Source organism: Phacochoerus africanus, chromosome 1 (genome assembly GCF_016906955.1).
Source record: "Phacochoerus africanus isolate WHEZ1 chromosome 1, ROS_Pafr_v1, whole genome shotgun sequence".
Lineage (NCBI taxonomy): Eukaryota > Metazoa > Chordata > Mammalia > Artiodactyla > Suidae > Phacochoerus > Phacochoerus africanus.
The window spans coordinates 74,602,878-74,622,369 of record NC_062544.1 but is presented as its reverse complement, the minus strand read 5'-3'; the positions used below and the strand labels follow the sequence as shown (position 1 = coordinate 74,622,369).

The following is a 19,492-nucleotide window of genomic DNA, read 5'->3' as shown; positions in this document are numbered from 1 at the left end:
ATAAAAAAGTAAATGCATGAAAAACCCAGAACTTTTAATATGATTATTTTGATATCTGCCGTTAAGGTTTTTTTCATTTTTTAAAGTCTTATTTAAGTGTAGTTGATTGACAATGTTGTGAGAAATTCTGCTACACAACAAAGTGATTCAGTTATACATAAACACATCATTCTTTTTCAGATTCTTTCCCATGAAGATCATCACAGAATATTGGGTAGAGTTCCCTGTGCTATACAGCAGGTCCCTGTTGGCCAGTCATTCCTTATACCTCCGTGTGCATACGCCAACCCCATACCCTCGTCCATCCCTCCCCGCCCACCTATGCCCTTTGGTAACCAAAAGTTTGTTTCCAAAATCTGAGTCTATTTCTGTTGTTTTTTTAGATTCCACATATAAATATCATATGATGTTTGTCTTTCACTAACTTTACTTAGTATGATAATCTCTAGGTCCATGTGTTATTACAAATGGCATTATTTCATTCTTTTTAAATGAGTAATATCCCATTGTATATATGTACCACATCTTCTTTATCCATTCCTTGGTTGGACACTTAGGTTGCTTCCATTAAGTTTAGACAACTATCTTATAGATAATAGGTATCAGGAAGTATTGGTATGAATGAGATTTAAAATCTGGAGTTCCCGTCGTGGTGCAGCGGAAATGAATCTGACTAGGAACCATGAGGTTGCAGGTTCGATCCCTGGCCTTGCTCAGTGGGTTAAGGATCCAGCATTGCCATGAGCTATGGTATAGGTGGCAGATGCAGCTTGGCTCTGGCGTTGCTATGGCTCTGGCATAGGCCAGCAACTATAGCTCCGATTAGACCCCTAGCCCGGGAAACTCCATATGCTGTGAGTGAGGCCCTAAAAGGACAAAAGACAAAAGACAAAAAAACAAAAAAAAAATCTGGGTTTAATAAAATTTTTATTTGGGTTAATTTGGATAAATATTTAATATTTAAAATGTGAATAAGAAATTGGAGAAAGAAAAGCACCATATCAACAATGTACTCTAAGCAGTGAAATTCAAAAAGATCAAATGTGAAGTTAAGGATGGGAGCTTTCCCGAGGCTCTAAGCTGGTAGTTTGTTTGGTGGGTTCTGTCCCTTCTCCAGTGTGATTGGCATTAAGATGCCAGAGAACATGCAGACCTGAAAGGACTAAAGCAGGGAGAACTGGCAGCACATCACTGTAGGGATGAGCTGGGAAGCCCCAGGAAGCCCAGCTGCAGAAGATGGAGGAGCGGGGAGCAGTGCACCCAGAGAGAGAAAACCAGACACACATCAAAGAAGAGAATGGCAAAGAAATTCAATGTCAGGCATTTCCGTGCTTTCCAGAACCACAAAGAATTAAGCCACACCCACACAAACAAGCACACAAACAAGCTCATTTCTCATGTTTCTTATTTTACTTATTCAACTGTAGTTGTTTTGTTTTTTTCTTTGCCTTCTTCCCCAAATAAAATTTTACTCCAAAAAGGTAAGTAAACTGAATTTTTTTAAGTTACGATGTGGAGAGAGATGAGGTAGTGGGGTTGCTTCACATAGTTAACTCAGAACTAAAAGGCATCTCTTGAAGCCTGGAAGAAGTAAAAAATAAATGGGATATTTTTAGGTCAGCAAATATACTGTCCTCATATATTATGAGGTGACAATGCCTCAAAATTAAAAGGCCATGAGTATGGGAGCTGGGGTCACAGAAGAGGTGGCAGCTGCAGGGAGAGCTGGGCCCTGTCAGTATGGACACCTCACAGCAGTCAGGAGATGAATTAGGCATACCAAGTTGAGTGAAAAGAAAAACAAAACTGACCAAACTGTAGCACAGTATCATGTACATTCAGCTAAGTACACATTAAAAACATACCTCAGGTCAAACACTCCATCATTTTCCCGGGATATAGATTAGATGTCAAACACAAGAGGGTGGGTACTTGTGTGATGAGAATGTTCAAAAACAGGATGAAGGAATAAAATTAAAACCAGGGAGCCCCCCACTGTTGGTTAGTGAATGCCTGCACTAATGACATATAATGAATTCAATTCTGCATCTGAAATTTAAAGAAAAAGATGTGCCTCCAGCAAGCAAGGGCAGGTGAATACACAATCACCGGGTGCCGTCTCTTGGCACCCTTGAACCCACTCCTCAGAAAGACCACTGCACTGGTCAGAACATCCCCTTCCTCATAAGGCACCTGCTCCATCAGTGAGAACTTAAGCACTCACTTTGTGCTGGGAACTGAGTGAGTGACATGTCTCCTGCTAATTTATTTACCCCCACAACAACCCAGGAGGTAACATACACACCCTTTCTACAGACTGGAAACACCAAGTCACTTGGCCAAAGTCAGAAAGGTGGCTCAATGGATTTGAACTTCATGTAAACTCTCATTTCTAGTACACCATGGCCTTTCCCCTAAACTGAGCGTCTCTTCAGAGATTGAACCTTGAGGTCATTTTTCTTTCTAAAATGCGATTTAAACATTATACATTTATTTTCTTCCTATTCTAAAGGCAGCACTGGATTATATTTAGAAATGAAGCTCTTTTATAGTAAGCCACTGACATACCCTTTCACTTCACCTGGATTTAGTGAAAGTGCCCAGAGACTGCCACCACTCCAACAACCACAAAACTTTCCAATGACAAGACATTCAACTCGGCTCCTCCAGAAGCTGCAAAGCTGTCTTACAGAGGTCCCAGTGGTAAGGTGTTCTTCTGAAAGTTAAAACCAGGTTTGGAGCAGCAGTCACGTTGCTCTGAGTTGCACACACTATCCTGACGGCCCTAAATCAGACACAAGCTGAGACAACAAAGCAACTCTCAGGAGCAGGGCAGGGCCTGCGCCCAGGACACACAGCACTTACTCTGTGAAAACAGGACCTTTCAACCCTGCCCACAGATGACATGAGACCCAATATGATTCTGACTTTATTATCAGGTCAGGACAGAGCAAGCGCAGCAGCAAAAGGGGCTGTTGCCCAATCCCGCTTCCACGGTCCTCAGGCGAGGACGATGCTTGAGCGGGACACAGATGGCGCCTCAGTCCCCGGCCCACTCAGAACATCACTTGGGGCCTGAAGTGCATCTGCTTGGTGGCATTGTTCTTCACACCCATCTTCAGCAGCCATTTCGACTTCATCCTCTGGACATACTGCATGTCCCGCTGGCGCACGAGAGCTGCTCCTGGGGTTGCAGAGGGGGCAAGAAAGGAAGCCAAGGTCTGTGACCTGGGATCAGAGAAAACCCACCTTGCAGAGAATCAAACCTGGTTTGGGGCAACTGGGTTCTTATATTTAAACAAGAGTTATAATCTGAGGTCTCTATCCAGTGGACCTTGGTGGGGTGGGGGGGGGGTTCATGTGTACCCCGGAATCACACACCAGAACTTCTCTCTGTGCACATTCCTCTGGGATGAGTCTCCTGAGCTCTCATCATCTGAAAAGGTCTGTAAGCCCCAAATCTGAAGTCCCCATTGATCAGCGGGACAGAGAAAGGCAGACCAGCAGTCAAGTCAGACAAGAATTACTGATAGGACTAAGATGAAGGCAGTGTCCGTGAGCCTGAAGTGCCTCACAGCCCACAGGGCACTACAGTGAAGGAACCATGTGTATGTAACACAGAGGCATTTGCAATGGATTTCAGTGTCAGAGCTTCCGGGCCATCAGCGGGCAGCTCTCCTGTCACCCTCTCCACTGTCTCCTAGGGGACTGACATTCCCCTTGAAAATCCGAGGATAACAAGCTTCAGTCAGCAGAAACCTCAGAAGAGATTTAAATAATTTCATACTGATGATGTTTCAAAGCTTAAACAATTTCAGCGGCCTGCCCTAGTCCTCTAAGTCTTATTAAGTTTTCTACAGAAAATGACAAAGAGGACTGATGGCTGGCTTTACTGTGCACTATGTCACACATGCTTTATGATTAGCAATGGGCACAGCTCTGCAAGTTCGGTCCTACTCTTATCACCTCCATTTTATAAGAAAACAGAGGCTTCAGTTAATTAAATCACTCACACTCATGTTATAAGAACCAACAAGAAAATCTGGTGAGTTGTATTTGACCCCACAGCTCAGGCCATTGCCATGAGAATACTATTTCATTCCTGGTAAAATATTCAGGAAAATTTCAACCTTTGGTCATGAGCAAACAATCCCTTTCATGACTATTATCTTAGGAAAAAGTTACTGCTATATGAGCAGTTTTTAGCAAGTTACTGCACCAGGAACATGAAGGCTTTAAGTCACGGAACGCTGCGCTTATCTCCATAATGCCGCAAGTGGTCACAGGAGCCCCTGGAGCCAAGAAGTGGGAAGCTCCCCCTAGAGGGTCTATAAGGACAAAGCGAACAACATCCACTTCCACTTCCACCCAAAGGCCCCGCGTGGAGGGTAGGTCCCTGGGCTGGTTGTGCTGTCAGCCTGGACCTACCTGTGCTGCCCGTCCAGCCCAGGGCTCTGTACTGCTGGAGCACCCGGCCCACAGCCTTCTGATTCCTGGCAACCGCCACAGCTCTGGATAAGCCAAACCGCTGTTTGTAGTATCTCATCAAGGAGCGATGACCCACTCTGGCACCTGTTTTTCAAAAGAACAATATTGAGTTTGATTGATTTTCAAGGCAGAGCTAGAAAGCAAGAGCTTTCTGAATCAGACTGGTCACCTTTATCTAGCTGGAAACTGGCTATGCCAGAAGAAACAGTGCTCTACCTGCCGATGAAAGATGAAGGCATGTGTTCAACAATGAAAAGAAGGAAAGCCAAAGGAAAAACAGATGATGGCAAGTCACTGTCAGGTGATAAATTCTGCATCTGTACTTACAACCTGCCTCCATAGAAATTCACACAGCTGCCCCTACAGATAATAGGGCCCGAGGAAGTATGAAATTAACATTTTTTTTTTTTTAATAGAAAAACGATTAGCACTGAGCCTGGCCCTGAGGTTTGGGTTTAGAGTCCACAGTCTGGATCCAGAAGAAAAACCAATCCACTTTTCCTTTTTTCCTTCCTCAATTCTCTATTGCAGTGGTTCTCAAACAAGGGTGATTTTATCCTCAGAGGACATGTGGCAATAACTAGAGACATTTTCAGTTGTCACAGCTAAGGGAGGCTCCTGGCACTTAGTGGGTAGAGGCCAGGGATATGGCTAAACATGTACAATGCACCAGTACCTCCACAACAGAGAATTATCTGGCCCAAAAATGGCCATTGTGCTGAGGCTGAGAAACCCTGTCCTACTGCTTTGTAAATGATAAAAGTCGCCTGGTAAACCATAATTTTAAAACATGACTGAGCTGAATTCTCTCTTCAGCTTTTACTTATTGAAAAGGATCACACAGAACATACCATCCGTCATGTTTTCAGAAATGAATTCTCTGGACTATCTGCTCCTCTGTAGGAAATGTGCAGATCTTGGATCTCAGCTTCACAGCAGGTGAAAGTGAAGTGGGCAGGCTCCAGCTCCAACAGAGTGGTGGCTCTCAAAAGTGGTCTAGGCCACCAATATCACCTGAGAGCTTACCCAATCCAGGCTATGCTTTCACAAAAACATTAACTAGGATATAAGCAGTCCAATTCATCCCCAGACAAACACATAGAAATTGAACAGCAGCATATACACAAGGCATGGGACAGCTATTTCCACTGACAATGGATAAAAGAATTAAGGCCAGGTGAGACCATGTGTACGACTTCCATGGAAATTTTATACTTACACATATAAAGTCATTCCTTTCAGACTCTTTTGAGTAGAAAGATTGTGACCAGAATACTGTCACCATTGTAGATGGCTATACTCACTTTCAGGACCTGGGTTTTTAACGTACAAGAAAAAAGTTCTTCCAGGTTATTTCATTTTAAGTCCTTATACCTGGCAAGCTACCAGGGAAACAGTCTGCTCTCCACACAGATATGGCCAAGTAATTACTTTCAGTTGATTGTTTTGTGATCGGATTTAAGAGATAATAAAAATAAATTTAAATTCAAAGCTGATGTGGTCTTTGGATACCAATATGGATGAAAAGATGTTTGCCTGGACCTGCCTGTTCTGGCAGCACAAGAGTTAACAAAGCTCCTAGACCACACGAGATAAGTAAGATACAATAGCTGGAGAAGGACATAGCTTAAATGAGGCTCCAGCAAGAAAGCCCAGCACTGCTGATCTTGCCATTCTATTTCTAATGTAGGTCAGGATGTGAGTATGCAATGAGGGTTTCCTCGAAATCACTAAATGATAATTCTGGTCATTAGTACTTAATAATATCAATGTATTTACATTCATAAGTAGCATTTAGAAATGCATATTATGGAAGGCTGGCTTTTGAAACAAACATGCTTGAAAGGTTCTCATTAATTGACACCAAGGTTCTTTATGCCTGATAGAACTGCAAACACAGCATTTAGAGCTACTGCTGTTCTGTGGCAATGACAGTGAGCGCTGAACATTACACACCAAGTGGGATGTGCTGAGAACAGCTCAACTTGAAGACCCTCCTCAAGGAGAACAGTTACAGAACACAATGTGCCTGTCCATCAACCACAGATAGGTTATGTCTGAGTCGGGGTGGAGCCACAACCGGTCCATCTATCTTTCATCACAGTAACAACTGCTTACAAGACAGTGCACTCCCAATCTATACTATGACACAAATGAATCTATTTACAAAACAGGAACAGACACAGACAGAGAAAACAAACTTAAGGTTACCAAAGGGGAAAGGGGGTGGGAGAGGGATAAATTAGGAGTTTGGGATTAACAGATATACATTACTACCTATAAAAAAGATAAACAACAAGGACATACTGTAGAGCACAGGGAACTATATTCAATATCCTGTAATAACCTATAATGGAAAAGAACATGAAAAAGAATATATATATATATATATATGTATAACTGAATCACTTTACTGTACACCTGAAACACAACATTGTAAATCAACCATCCTTCAGTTAAAAAAAAAAAAAAAAAAACTGTCTACTCCAACTGAACAAACATCCTGACGCTCAATGGACTAGACAGTGGAAAAGAAAGTATCTCTTAACTATAATTTTCCTGAGAAAATTAATTATATACCTCTCGTGGATCCAGCAACTAACTTGATTCATGTGTCTAGTCAGCAACTAACTGGATGTGTCTTCTCACCCACTTGTTCCACAGGAACTAAAGAGCAAAGAAGGAAGGAACTGAGCCAGACCAGTCTTGGAAATAAATGCTCACAGCGCCCTCTACTGGATATTCCATGTCACTGCCTCTGAGATTACCTACTTGACCTGAAGCAACTAGTTAAGGAATCACCACTACCAGCTGCCCTTGAAACCGTTTAAGCAGACTCTACTAAGTGTAGTTGATTAAAATCACTAAGAATCTTTCTCAAATTAGCGTCATGCTGACATCCACACTGACCCAGTCATAAACTGAGCATAATCAAAGAGGTTTCTGAGTGGTAAATTTGTTCGACATAACCAAGTGATTGAATATCTGCTGCAGCAACACTACGAGTGTATACATAAACTGTTTATTCGGAGATCTCCTATTTTCTTGGTTCATAACAAACTCCCAACCAGTATTGAGACATGGGAGCAAACCAATAGATAACAAACCATGATGTCTCAAGATAACCAAGACTGACTAAAGGAGGGCTGGTTTTTAAAATGAAATGGTAAAAGTATATCTAACTATACAGCTGGGAGAAATTTCCTGATTCACCAGGAAAGCTACTATGTTTTGTTGTTATTTAAACAAATTCTATTATAAGACTTCAGCAGTTGGTCATCTGTGAAGAAGACCCAGGAAGGCAGCAAATGATGTATATTTAGGTATTTCTATTCTGGCTCTTAATCTTCTCCAGGTCACAGATGCTTTGCAGAAACTACAGCCTTTCTCCAGAAAAAAAAATAAAAATGCACTTAATGCACAGAGTCAAAAAAAACTGAGTGAAAATTAAATTAAAAAAAAAATCTGTGTGGGCCATACAAATGACTTTACAACATGGTGTTTCTCCAGGAAAATGCACACAGAAGAAAATGCTGGAGTTCCTGCCATGGCTCAGCGGTTAACAAATCTGACTAGCATCCATGAGGATGCAGGTTTGATCCCTGGCCTTGCTCAATGGGTTAAGGATCCGGCATTGACGTGAGCTGTGGTGTAGGTTGCAGATGTGCCTCGGATCCAATGTTGCTTGTTGCTATTTTTGCAGTGTAGGCCAGTGGCTACAGTTCCAATTCGACCCCTAGCCTGGGAACCTCCATAAGCCGAGTGTGTGGCCCTAAAAAGAAAAAAAAAAAAAAAGAAGAAGAAAAAAATGTGCATGATGTACATGGCCTAGTTAAGAACCCTGGGGTAAGGCAGTACCTGGCGGCTGGCTCCTTCTCTCCAGAGTCTGTCTATCTAACAGTACAATATCACCCAGAACTCTAAGACCAAGCCAGTTATTCACTACTTCCCAGTCCACCTCAGGAGCAGGCCTGAGGTTATCATCCAATATTTTACAAGCGTGGACTGGGCCCATGAACCTGCCAAGGAAATTCATGCTTTAAAAATCTGAGAATTTGGGGAGTTCCTGTCTTGGAGCAGTGGTTAACGAATCCAACTAGGAACCATGAGGTTGCGGGTTCGGTCCCTGCCCTTGCTCAGTGGGTTAACGATCCAGCGTTGCCGTGAGCTGTGGTGTAGGTTACAGACGCGGCTCGGATCCTGCGTTGCTGTGGCTCTGGCGTAGGCCGGCAGCTACAGCTCCGATTCGACCCCTAGCCTGGGAACCTCCATATGCCGCGGGAGTGGCCCAAGAAATGGCAAAAAGACAATAAATAAGTAAATAAATAAATAAATAAATAAATTTTTTAAAATAAATAAATAAATAAATAAATAAAAATCTGAGAAATTGGACCTTCAAATTAATCTCATGTCACTTTCCCCTTAGGCTATATGATGAACAGTCAGAGAACCTGCTGCTAAGACCACAGGCAAATTGGATTCTCAGCCCGAGGCCATGTCATAATCCAGAGCAGCTCTCTCTGCACTCCTTTTCCTGCACTGTGCCTGCCCAGGAAATCTAGGTTGCTTTCCTTTTGTCTTTTTTATCTTTTTTTTTTTGTCTTTTAGGGCCACACCAAAGACATATGGAGGTTCCCAGGCTAGGAGCTGAATTGGAGCTGTAGCCGCTGGCCTACACCACAGCCATAGCATGCGGAATCCCAGCTGTGTCTGCAATCTACACCACAGCTCACAGCAAGGCCGGATCCTTAACCCATTGAGCAAGGCCAGGGATTGAACCCACTAGTCTGGTTCATGGATGCTAGTCGGGTTCGTTAACTGCTGAGTCGCAACGGGAACTCCCAGTTGCTTTCCTTTTAAATGTCTGCTCCAAGCTTCCAGTCAGCCAGCCGACAGACATTCACATGGCTCCTGTGTGTTGGAGACAGTGTCCCAAGATGAAAGAAGCCAGCTTTGTCCTCACAGTAATGGGAGAAGACAGGGCAGCCAGCAAGTACAAAGGATTACAGTCCTGTCAGGACAGGTGCGTAAGCATCACAGAGGCCAAGGGGACTCTACTTGCCCAGGGCATGCGCTGAGTTCAGTTCACCAGAGAGGTGAGCCTAATATGAGTCTTAAAGGAGGAGGAGGAGGAGGAAGACAGGCCGAGCACAGGCCCAGAGTATAGGCCTGGAGTACAGGCCCAGAGGAGGGAACTTGCATGTGTAAAGGAAAAGGAAGTGCACAAGACACCTGGGGACAAAGTGACCCTGAAGGCAAGGGCTACCCCTGGGAATTCCAGTTGGAAAAGAAAATGGACTAGTGTTTGTTTTAGGAAGAACGTTTTGGCAGTCAAGTGGAAACCAGATTGGAGATGGCCAGACAGGAAGCGTCCATGGTAACACCGACAAATGAATAGATCAATAAAAAAAAAAATATTCCAAAGCCATTTAGGAATTGCAGCTGGACTGTGGGAGAGGAAGAGAGGATCCTGAGAAGACACCCAGCTTGGGCCCTGGAGAACCTTAGGAAACCCTGCAATCACTCCAGGCAAATGAATTTTCTCCATAGCTAAGGAGCCTTCAAGCCTCAGAAATTTTAAGTCCAGATGAAAATTACTCTCAAATGGACTATATTTCTTAATAAGATATGCTTGTTGTTGAACAGATTTTTCTAATAAAAAAAAAGTTGCTGTAAAGTGAAGCCCACATTTCTAGTGATCCTACTATGTGCCAGATACTGCTTTACAGGGATCTTCTCATCTGCTTGCAAAGCCTACTGTGATCCTGGTCCCCAGTTAAGGAAGGGGAGGTTAATGAGACAAGGAGCTAAACAGTCTTAGAAAACAAGTCATGATATTTATTCCAGAGGTTCTGCATTAGTATTTTCAGCAGAGGAAGATCAGACTGGGTCCTCTGTGAGATTTAGCCAGTTTTGCTATTGTGTATTATATAGGCCACAATATTCTATTGTATATTATAGCTTTCTTATCACTGTAGAAGGCTTATGTCCTCAAGACAGGTTCTGCCTGAACTTTCCTCCAACTGTCATTGTCTAAGGCTGCCCTTAGCCTTGGAAGGTTGTTGTTCTGGGTTAAGCAGAGCTATCTGTACTAAGCAGTGGTATTCCATGTGGACCAGCAGCACAAGGTGGCTTCTTCATGGCAAAGGTCTCCACTGGCAGCAAGGCTGCTCCTGCCTCCACCATTACTGCAAGTCTCCCAGGCAGCACAGGGAAGTGGGAAATGGGCTTCATTGACCAGGTCCATGATCCTGGGAAAATTACTCAACCTGTGTTAAGTGTCAGTTGGCTCATGTCAAATACAGATAATAGAATCTAACTGACAGGCTTCTTGTGTAATAGCCTAAACATGTTAAGTGCTCAGTAAATACAAGATACTTTTAGGATCTTATTATCTATCTTATTCTATTCCTAGTCCTTTTCAAATGTGTGTTCTGTAGCTGCTCCCCTTCCTATCAGCTAACATAACACTGTAAACAACATTAGATGCTTCTCATGTTCATGGCTTTCCTTCTTCTTTTCATATCTGGGATAAATTCCCACAATTATGAATCTGGTTCCCAGAAAGAGAAGGTACAATTCAAACTCCAAGCCTCCCTCCTGCAAGCAGAACACAGACAAAAAACCTGGGCAGAGTCAATCAGATCCACCCACCCAGACTACCACGTGCAAGTCCAAGCAACACACAGAAATGGGAATCCGTTCAAAGAATAAGAGCAAAGTCAAGTCTAACAAGAAAAACCTAGATGGGGCCCCAAAAACAGATAATGAACAGAAAAGAAAAGGTCTATATACTGAAAAGAAAAGCAATGACTGACCAAAGCATAATGAACCATACCAGAAGTGAGGAAGAACATTGATCCAATTTAACAAAAGAGCCAAGACAAAGATTCAGGAAACCTTCAGAGTTGACCTTGACCAGGGGAACATAAACACACACTTTGAATTGTGGGTTCTCTCCCCTCAGTGTGGAAGGAAAGCCATGGGAACAGGCCTCTCCAATCAGCTCGGTGGCAAGAAGCTATATTTTTTGGGGAAACGCACTTACCAGAAGGGAGGATCAGCTCCATGGTGTCATCATCATATCCCAAGGGCTTTTCTGAGGGCAGTGCCTCAGTCTCATCAGGGTCCTCCCCTTCCTTGTGATCCGGGTAGCTACTCCTGAAACCATGACATGGCATCAATACCTAGACCAAGACCTCATTTTTAACTAAAATACGGCAAACCTACTAGATAACTACAGGGGTTGTGCATAGGGGGGTTAATAGTTGTAGGGATGTTAATTGAAAGCTTTTGGAAAGAAAAAAATTTGTTAGCATTTTCTCTGTAATGAAGTACACAAATGCCCTATGAGTTCAAAATAGATTCCAGACCCAAACATAAAATACAAAAACTATAAAGAAAATCCTAAAAGATAATATAGGAAAAAACCTGGATGACTTAAGAGTTTGGTGATGACTTTTTATGTACAACACAAAAGGCACAGTGCAGAAAAGAAATAACTGATAAGCTGAACTTCACTAAAATTAAAAGCTTATGCGCTGTGAAAAACAAAGTCAAGAGAATTAAAATACGTGATATAGACTTGGAAAAAATATTTGCAATAGCTACATCTGATAAAGGACTGTTATCCAAAATGTAAAAGAACTCTTAAAACTGAACAATAAAAAAATATAAAAAACCAATTAGGAGTTCCCATTGTGGCTCAGTGGAAATGAATCCAACTAGGAACCATGAGGTTGCAGGTTCAATCCCTAACCTCAATCAGTGGTTTAAGGATCCGGCATTGCTGGGAGCTGTGGTATAGTTCGCAGACATGGCTCAGATCTGGTGTTGTCGTGGCTCTGGCACAGGCCAGTGGCAACAGCTCCAATTAGACCCCTAGCCTGGGAACCTCCATATGCCACAGGAGCGGCCCTAGAAAAAGCAAAAAGCACCCCCCCCCAAAAAAAAACGATTAAAAAATGGGCCAGTGGGAGTTCCCAGTGTAGCTGAGTGGGTTAAGAACCCGACATAGCATCATGAGGATGTGGGTTCAATCCCTGGCCTCACTCAGTGGGTTAAGGATCTAGCACCTGCCACAAGCTGAGTTGTAGCTCATAGATGTGGCTGGGATCCTATGTTGCTGTGACTGTGGCATAGGCTGGCAGCTGCAGCTCCAATTTGACTCCCTAGCCTGGGAACCTCCATATACCCTAGGTGAAGCTGTAAAAAGAAAAAAAAATGGGCCAATGACCTTAATAGACTCCTCACTAAGATGATATACAGATAACAAATAAGCACGAAGATGCTCCACAACATATATCCTCGGGAAAATGCAAATTAAAACAGTGCAATACCACTGCACACCTACCTGAATGACCAAAATCTAGAACAATGATAACACCAAATGCTGGCGAAGATGCTGGGCAGCAGAAACTCCCATTCCCTACTAGTAGGAATGCAGAAGGGCACAGCCACTTTGGATGAGTTTGGCAGTTTCTTAACATAATCTAACCATAAGACCCAGCAATTGTGATGCTTGGTATCTACCCTAAGGAGTCCAGAACCTCTGTCCATACAAAAACCTGCACATGGATGTTTATAGATTTATCCAAATTCCTAAAATTTAGAAGCAAACAAGATGTCTCCCACTAGGCAAATTAACTGTGATACATCCAGACAAAGGAGTATTTTTGGATTATGCCAGAAAGAAATGAGCTAGTAGACCATGAAAAGACATGGAGGAACTTTAACAGGATATTACTGAGCGAAAGAAGCAGTCTGAAAAGGCTACATACTATATGATTCTAACCATACAACACACTGAAAATGGCAAAAACAGGGAGATAGTAAATATCACTATTTGCTAGGGCGAGGGGTGGAATGGTGCTGAACAGGCAAATACTAAGGGTTTGTGGGTCAGTGAAACTACTCTGTCCTGTACTCCAATGGTGGATACAGGCCATTACATGTACACTCGTCCAAATTCCTAGAATGGACAACACCAAGCATGAACACTAAATTAGGGACTTTAAGTGATAACTGATGGGTCAACTTGGTTCATCCACTGTAGCAAATTACCACTGAGGGATGTCGATAATGAGGCAAGCTATGCACCTGCAAGTAAGGCGGTGTGTGTTGGAAATCTCTTACCAGCTGCTCAATCTTGCTGAGAATCAAAATTGTTCTAAAAAATAGCAAGCAAATAGGGAGTGCCTGTCATGGTGCAGAGGAAATGAATCCAACTAGGAAACATGAGGTCATGGGTTTGATCCCTGGCCTTGCTCAGTGGGTTAAGGATCCGGCGTTGCTATGAGCTGTGGTGTAGGTCATAAACGCGGCTTGGATCTGCCATTGCTTGTGGCTATGGCGTAGGGCGGAGCAACAGCTCCAATTAGACCCCTAGCCTGGGAACCTTCATATGCCGCAGTTGTGGCCCTAAAAGGACAAAAGACAAAAAAAAAGTAAAAATAAAAATAAAAAATAGCGAACAAATAACTTATAATTGAACTCTTTCCCCTAAGTATTTGCTTCTCTCCAGGAGGGTTGGCAAACCGAGGAAGAGGAAAGGAATGCAGAGCTGGAGCTGCAGCTCTGCTCGATCTAACCATTACAGACATTAGTTCTAGAACAGTGCTGCCCAATAGAAAACTCTGATGACACAATTTTCAGTCAGTGGGTCCACTATGGTAGCTCCCAGTCACAGGTGCTTTGAAGTACAAGGCGTGAAATATAAGCAGTGCGATTGAAGAACTAAATTTTCAAATTTTTATTTCAGTTAATTAAACAAAAGAGCAACATGAGTAGTACATTTAGGAATTAGCAAATTAGACATTGTAGTTTTAAAAGAATCTCTGTATTCCTAGGATGGTTAAGAAATACAGAGCAAAAATAACTGGAAAAAAAGGACCCTGAAATGTAAATAGTAATGCAGATAAGCCAATAGAAACAGATAAAAGACTTAATCAAACACTTCACAAGAGATATCCAAATAGTTAATATATAAAAAAGGTTCTCGGAGTTCCCGTAGTGGCACAGGGGAAACGAATCCGACTAGAAACCGTGAGGTTGATGGTTCAATCCCTGGCCGAGCTCAGTGGGTTAAGGATCCAGAATTGCCCTGTGCTGTGGTATAGGTCACAAACACGGGTCAGATCTGGCTTTACTATGGCTCTGGTGTAGGCCAGCAGCTACAGTTCTGATTAGACCCCTAGGCTGGGAACCTCCAAATGCCCCTGGTACAGACCTAAAAGGCCAAAAGACAAAAAAAAGAAAAAAAGAAAAAAATAATGTTTTCAACATTAGTCCCCCTCAGAGAAATGCAAATTTAAAGCACAACGGATGCCACTACACAGCCACCAAAGCAACTGCAATAACAAACTCTCCCTCAGGACAAGTGAGAAATGAGAAATCAGGAGAAAAATGCACAAGCACAACTTAAATGCCTAAGACTTTTCTAAACTCCTGTGTTATCAGATGGACTCTGCACACCTGGCAAGGTCATTACACACAACTGCTTGCAGGGCACACCTGTGCTAGGTCATAGGCATCGAACACTAGCAACAAGTTGTTCCAGAATTCCTAGCATGAATGCCTACCCTGATGTATGAATCAATTAAGATTTTAGTTAAAGGTGGGATAACTTCTCCAACAAGTGCCTGGGGTGGGCCTAGTGCAGCCACCACCTCCTTTCCCTTAGCAGACAGCTGGTGATTCAAGGGCTCTCACGGAAACCAAGATGGAAACCTAATTTCCCTGCCTCCGCTCCTCAGGTAACTGGCAAAATGGAACTTCTCACCATGGAGACCACAACAACAACCAAAACAGCAAGTTTGCAAATCAGGTAAGATTCACTTTGGCCTGAGATCTTCTCTTTATCGGATATGTGCGTTTGACTCAAGAGATACTCCGTTCCCCACAAAATCTACAAAATTACAGGGAACGACCACCTCACCTCCCACAGAAATGTTCTGAGAGGTATTAGCGATGCTAGGTTGGACAGCATGCCAGGCAGGGGCACACCTCTACCACTTCAAAGATCCTACGAGCACCTCACTCCCCCCACATTACAAACCACAGACTTACCTAAAATCATAGAAGTCTGCAAATTCCAAAAGAGCATCTCCATCTGTGAAGAGCTTACAATGGCTCCTGTCATGCATGTGAGCCTGCACGGCTTCCGTGGAGTAGAAGGACTTCCCTTTCTCATTGCACCACAAGCAAATCTTCCCAACACCAACTTTCTCTCCTGCAAAAGTCAGTGGAGAAAAGAAAAAAATATATATGTATATATACAAAAGCAGCTTTTTGCAGCCAGATTAATCTCACCATCCACCTCCACAATTCAAAAAACAATGCATCAGGTTTTGGATTCTCACAAAATCAGCAGGTCATCCAATCCGAGACTAAGCAGATACACAAAAGTCATGTTCCCTTAAGACCTGCCCCACCACCACCACCACCAGCAATAATGTGGTATCTCCTCATTAACAGAGGAAAATGCTATTATACTTACCCAAATATTTAATCAGTCCCTTAAGGTCTGACAGATACTCTACATCAGGAAGAAAGAAGCTGTGGACTTTAGTCATATGAGCCACATTCTTCACCAGGGAGCTTGAATGATGGGGACAAAATAAGCAGTCCGTTATGGGGATGGCACCAAGCGGGAGGCTTCCTCCAGCCTCTTCCTCCTCTGCATCCTGCTCCTCCTCCTGGTCCAGGGCTTCACCATCCTCACACTCCAGTTCCTCATCAGAATCAATATCCTCCCAGTCTTCCAGCCGGGCATTGGAAAAACAAAGTCAGATGAACCCCTCAGACTTAGCCTTTCGTCTACCACAGACCACTCCTGCATGGCCAAGGAATGTCTGTGTCTGGCCTTTCTTTTCCAGGGCACAGTAAACTCCCTGAAAGAGGCTTCTGCTCTTTCTCTATGCAGATATGGACCCATGCAATTAGAGTTAATGGCATGTGGGATGCCAAGGGAAGGAAAAGAAAAAACAGCTCAGAAAGCCAAGGGAGGCGAGGCTGCGGGCTCCAGCCTCACATCGCAGGTTAGCTAGCTGATTCTCAACCGCTCGCTTCATCGTTTCATCAACCAAGTTAAGCGCAAAGCCAGCAGAGCTAGAAATCCGTTAGAAATACACACTCTACAGCAGACGGTGTGGCAGGAGCACGGCCTCAGGCGCATGTTAAAAAGCCTCCTCAGTCTAAACAGAGAAGGCCACCACTCCTACAAACTGGAACGATCCCTCCCACCGCCCAGCTGAGGTTTCAGTACTCGAATCTACAACAGTGAACTAAATACACAAAACGCCCTGCCAGGAGGCTGGCCACACCACTCACTTCAGCAAGAAGAGCATGGAAACCACCCTCACCCTTCACCTTCACTTCAAAACTGACACCCCCCCCTCCCCCAACGCAAACATCAATCTGGAAGCTTAGGGACGATCAATAACCTCACCCGACCCGCCCCCCAACACAGGCCCTCACCATCGCCATCATCCAGCTCCTCCTCACTCTCCTCCTCCCCCTGCTGCTTCGCCAACTTCCTCGCCTGCTGTTCAAACCACTGCAGCCGCGGAGGCTTCTCGGCCGGGTCCCGCTGGTGAGCCCCACGCCCTCCCGCAGCCACCGACACCGGGCTCCGGAACTCCGCCTCGAGCGCCGGGGCCGCCTTCTTGGGCGACGTGGACGGCTGCGCCTTGATGACCTGCTGGATGGCCGCGTTCACCGCATCCTTGTCCACACTGTCCACGCCCAGCCCTTTCTCCAAGTTCTTCTCATTCAGGATCGCCACTTTTCGGCTCACCGCCTGCTTCTCCAGCTCCACGTGCCGCCGGGACTTGAGGTGGTTTTCGTAGGCCTTGAAGGAGGCAAACTTCTTACTGCACACCGTGCAGTAGGTGGCCGCGCCCTTGCTCTCGGGCTCCGCCAGGGCCCGCTGCGCCCGCACCCGCTCCTGGAAGCCCTCGGCGCTGACCGGGGCCATGCCGGCCACTTTGCGCCTCAGGTTGTAGCGGTGCCAGTCCGTCTTGTAGTGCGCCCGCTGCGCCTCCGCGTCGACCAGCACCACCCGGCAGGTGTTGCAGGTGTAGGTCGCCATCGCTGGCCGGAAAATAACAGGCGACCGCGGCAGAAAGCTAGCGACCTGCGCCCTGACACCCCCACAGGGTAAGACAAACCTCGGCGCCGGGGAAGAGCCGGACTGAGTGCCTTCCGGACTGGATTGCGGTAGACCCGGTCAGACAGGAAGTCCCACCTCTCGACCTTTAGCCACGCCCCCTCCCCGGGGAGTCCCAGCCTTGGCGAGGGAAGCTGCAGACTAATCCTGCCCCGCCCAGTCGGCCTGAGCTGCGTGTTGATTGGATTGGCGTGGGAAGTGGGTGGTGATTGGATAGTCCTGAGGTGGTGGTTGTTTAGATCTGCGTGAGGTGTGGCGGGTGGGGGTTGGATCAGGGTGAGTTGGGCGTTGATTGGATTGACTTGAAGCAGGTGTTCACTGAGTGGACCGAGGTGGGTGTTGCCTCGCGGTGGGTGGTGGGTGTTTATAGATAGTGCTGGGTAGTGGTGAGAACTGTGAGGCGACGAAGGCGACCACTTAGTGGGAAAGAGAAAAGTGGTGCAGGGAGGAGGAGTGATCTGGGAGACCAGCCTGCCACCTGCACCCCTACAGCTGGGGGAGTGGGTGTCGGGAAAGCCAGGGCAGCTGGTTAGTTAGCCTGTAGGTTGGACCGCCTGATCCTCATCCCAAGGGCTGTATTCTAGGAAAGCCGGAGGCTCAGGGAATTCATACAAAAGCCACTGAGACCATAACGGAGCCCAGACCCTTCTGGGGCGGCCCTTCCAGCATAGGGCGCAGGGAAAACTCCTGGATGAAAAGTTTGCACAGGGCCCAGCCCAGCCGCTGCCCAGTAGAAATAGAGGCCCAGACACGTAGGTCATCTTAAATCTAAGAGTAGATAGGTTTTTTTAAAAGCAGAGAGAAGTAAGATAATCGTAATTTATTTTTAATCCAATGTCCAAAATATTTCAGTTTGTAATCAAGCCAGATAATTTAATGAGAAACGTTTTACATTTGTTGGTACTAAATCTTAGGATCCCGAGGTGTATTTCACAGTTAACAGCACACCTCATTTCAAACTAGCCTCACCTCCTGTGCTTAGTTAACTATGTCATTTCATGTACACCAGCCCAGTTCTAGAGGAAACCTGACTTAGGGGATTCTTAACACTCCTCTGCACAGACTAGCTGAACTAGTTTGTCTTTTTTCAGAACTGAACATTGTATGTTTAGAATCCAAGGGGCCCACAGCGTCAAAAAAGATATTAAACATTTTTTTAAATGTAGGTTAAGTCACATGTGGTTCTTGCTAAAAACTGCCCAGTGGCTCCCCCTGAATTAAAATAAAATTCACTTTTCTGCTCTAATCTGAATGTTTATGTCCTCCCCTCTGAAAACAGCTTTATATATTTGTGGGGAGCCGAGAAGATACAAGAAGCCGAGGAAGGGAGTTTGCCTGAACGGTGCAATTTCGAGGACAAGCTCCTAATCAGGAAAAGGGGCTTGTCTGAATGCTACAATTCCGAGGGCAGGTTCCTAAACAAGGGGATGCCTGCCTGCACGACACAATTCCGAGGACAGGACCCAGAAGACAATAAGGCTCGCCTGCTGACATAGGTGGAAAACTAAATTTCCCAGGAAATAATTTCCATTTTGTGTTGCTGAGTGGGGATTGTTCCATGGATAACTTAGTGTTTTCTGTTATTCACTTGCTATTCAGTTTTCCTCAGTCTTTCCTGATTATTTACTTATTATTCTTATTTCCCATTCTTATTTTCCTGTGGTGATTTGTGATTTAACGAAGTTACAACAATAATATAAGAATTTCATCCTGAAGGTCTTTCCCCTATTTAAATCCAACTTACTTAAAACATAGTGTTTATTTATTAACTAGTTATATAGTAAACTTTAGAGTTAGGATTTTAATGAAGCTCATAGAAGTTAGGCATATATTACC

General features: G+C 44.5%; 1 protein-coding gene across 1 annotated transcript; it reads right to left on the bottom strand.

Annotated features, from left to right (window-relative positions):
- Positions 1–2,916: 2,916 nt before the first annotated feature.
- LOC125120095 (zinc finger protein 622-like) lies at positions 2,917–17,729 on the bottom strand. The gene is made up of 6 exons (XM_047767841.1): positions 16,966–17,729; positions 15,986–16,246; positions 15,556–15,718; positions 11,537–11,649; positions 4,429–4,572; positions 2,917–3,184 (listed from the first exon to the last, which is right to left on the bottom strand). Exons 1-6 carry the CDS (start codon positions 17,576–17,578, stop codon positions 3,057–3,059), a joined length of 1,422 nt encoding a protein of 473 aa, XP_047623797.1. The 5' UTR covers positions 17,579–17,729; the 3' UTR covers positions 2,917–3,056.
- Positions 17,730–19,492: the final 1,763 nt, after the last annotated feature.

Coding starts and splice junctions, on each gene's coding strand:
- LOC125120095 (XM_047767841.1), bottom strand. CDS start 17,578: ATGGCGACCTACACCTGCAACACCTGCCGGGTGGTGCTGGTCGACGCG. Junction 4,573..11,536: donor GGAGCTGATCCTCCCTTCTG/GTAAGTGCGTTT, acceptor TTTGAAAAACAG/GTGCCAGAGTGGGTCATCGC. Junction 3,185..4,428: donor GGGCTGGACGGGCAGCACAG/GTAGGTCCAGGC, acceptor CTGCAACCCCAG/GAGCAGCTCTCGTGCGCCAG.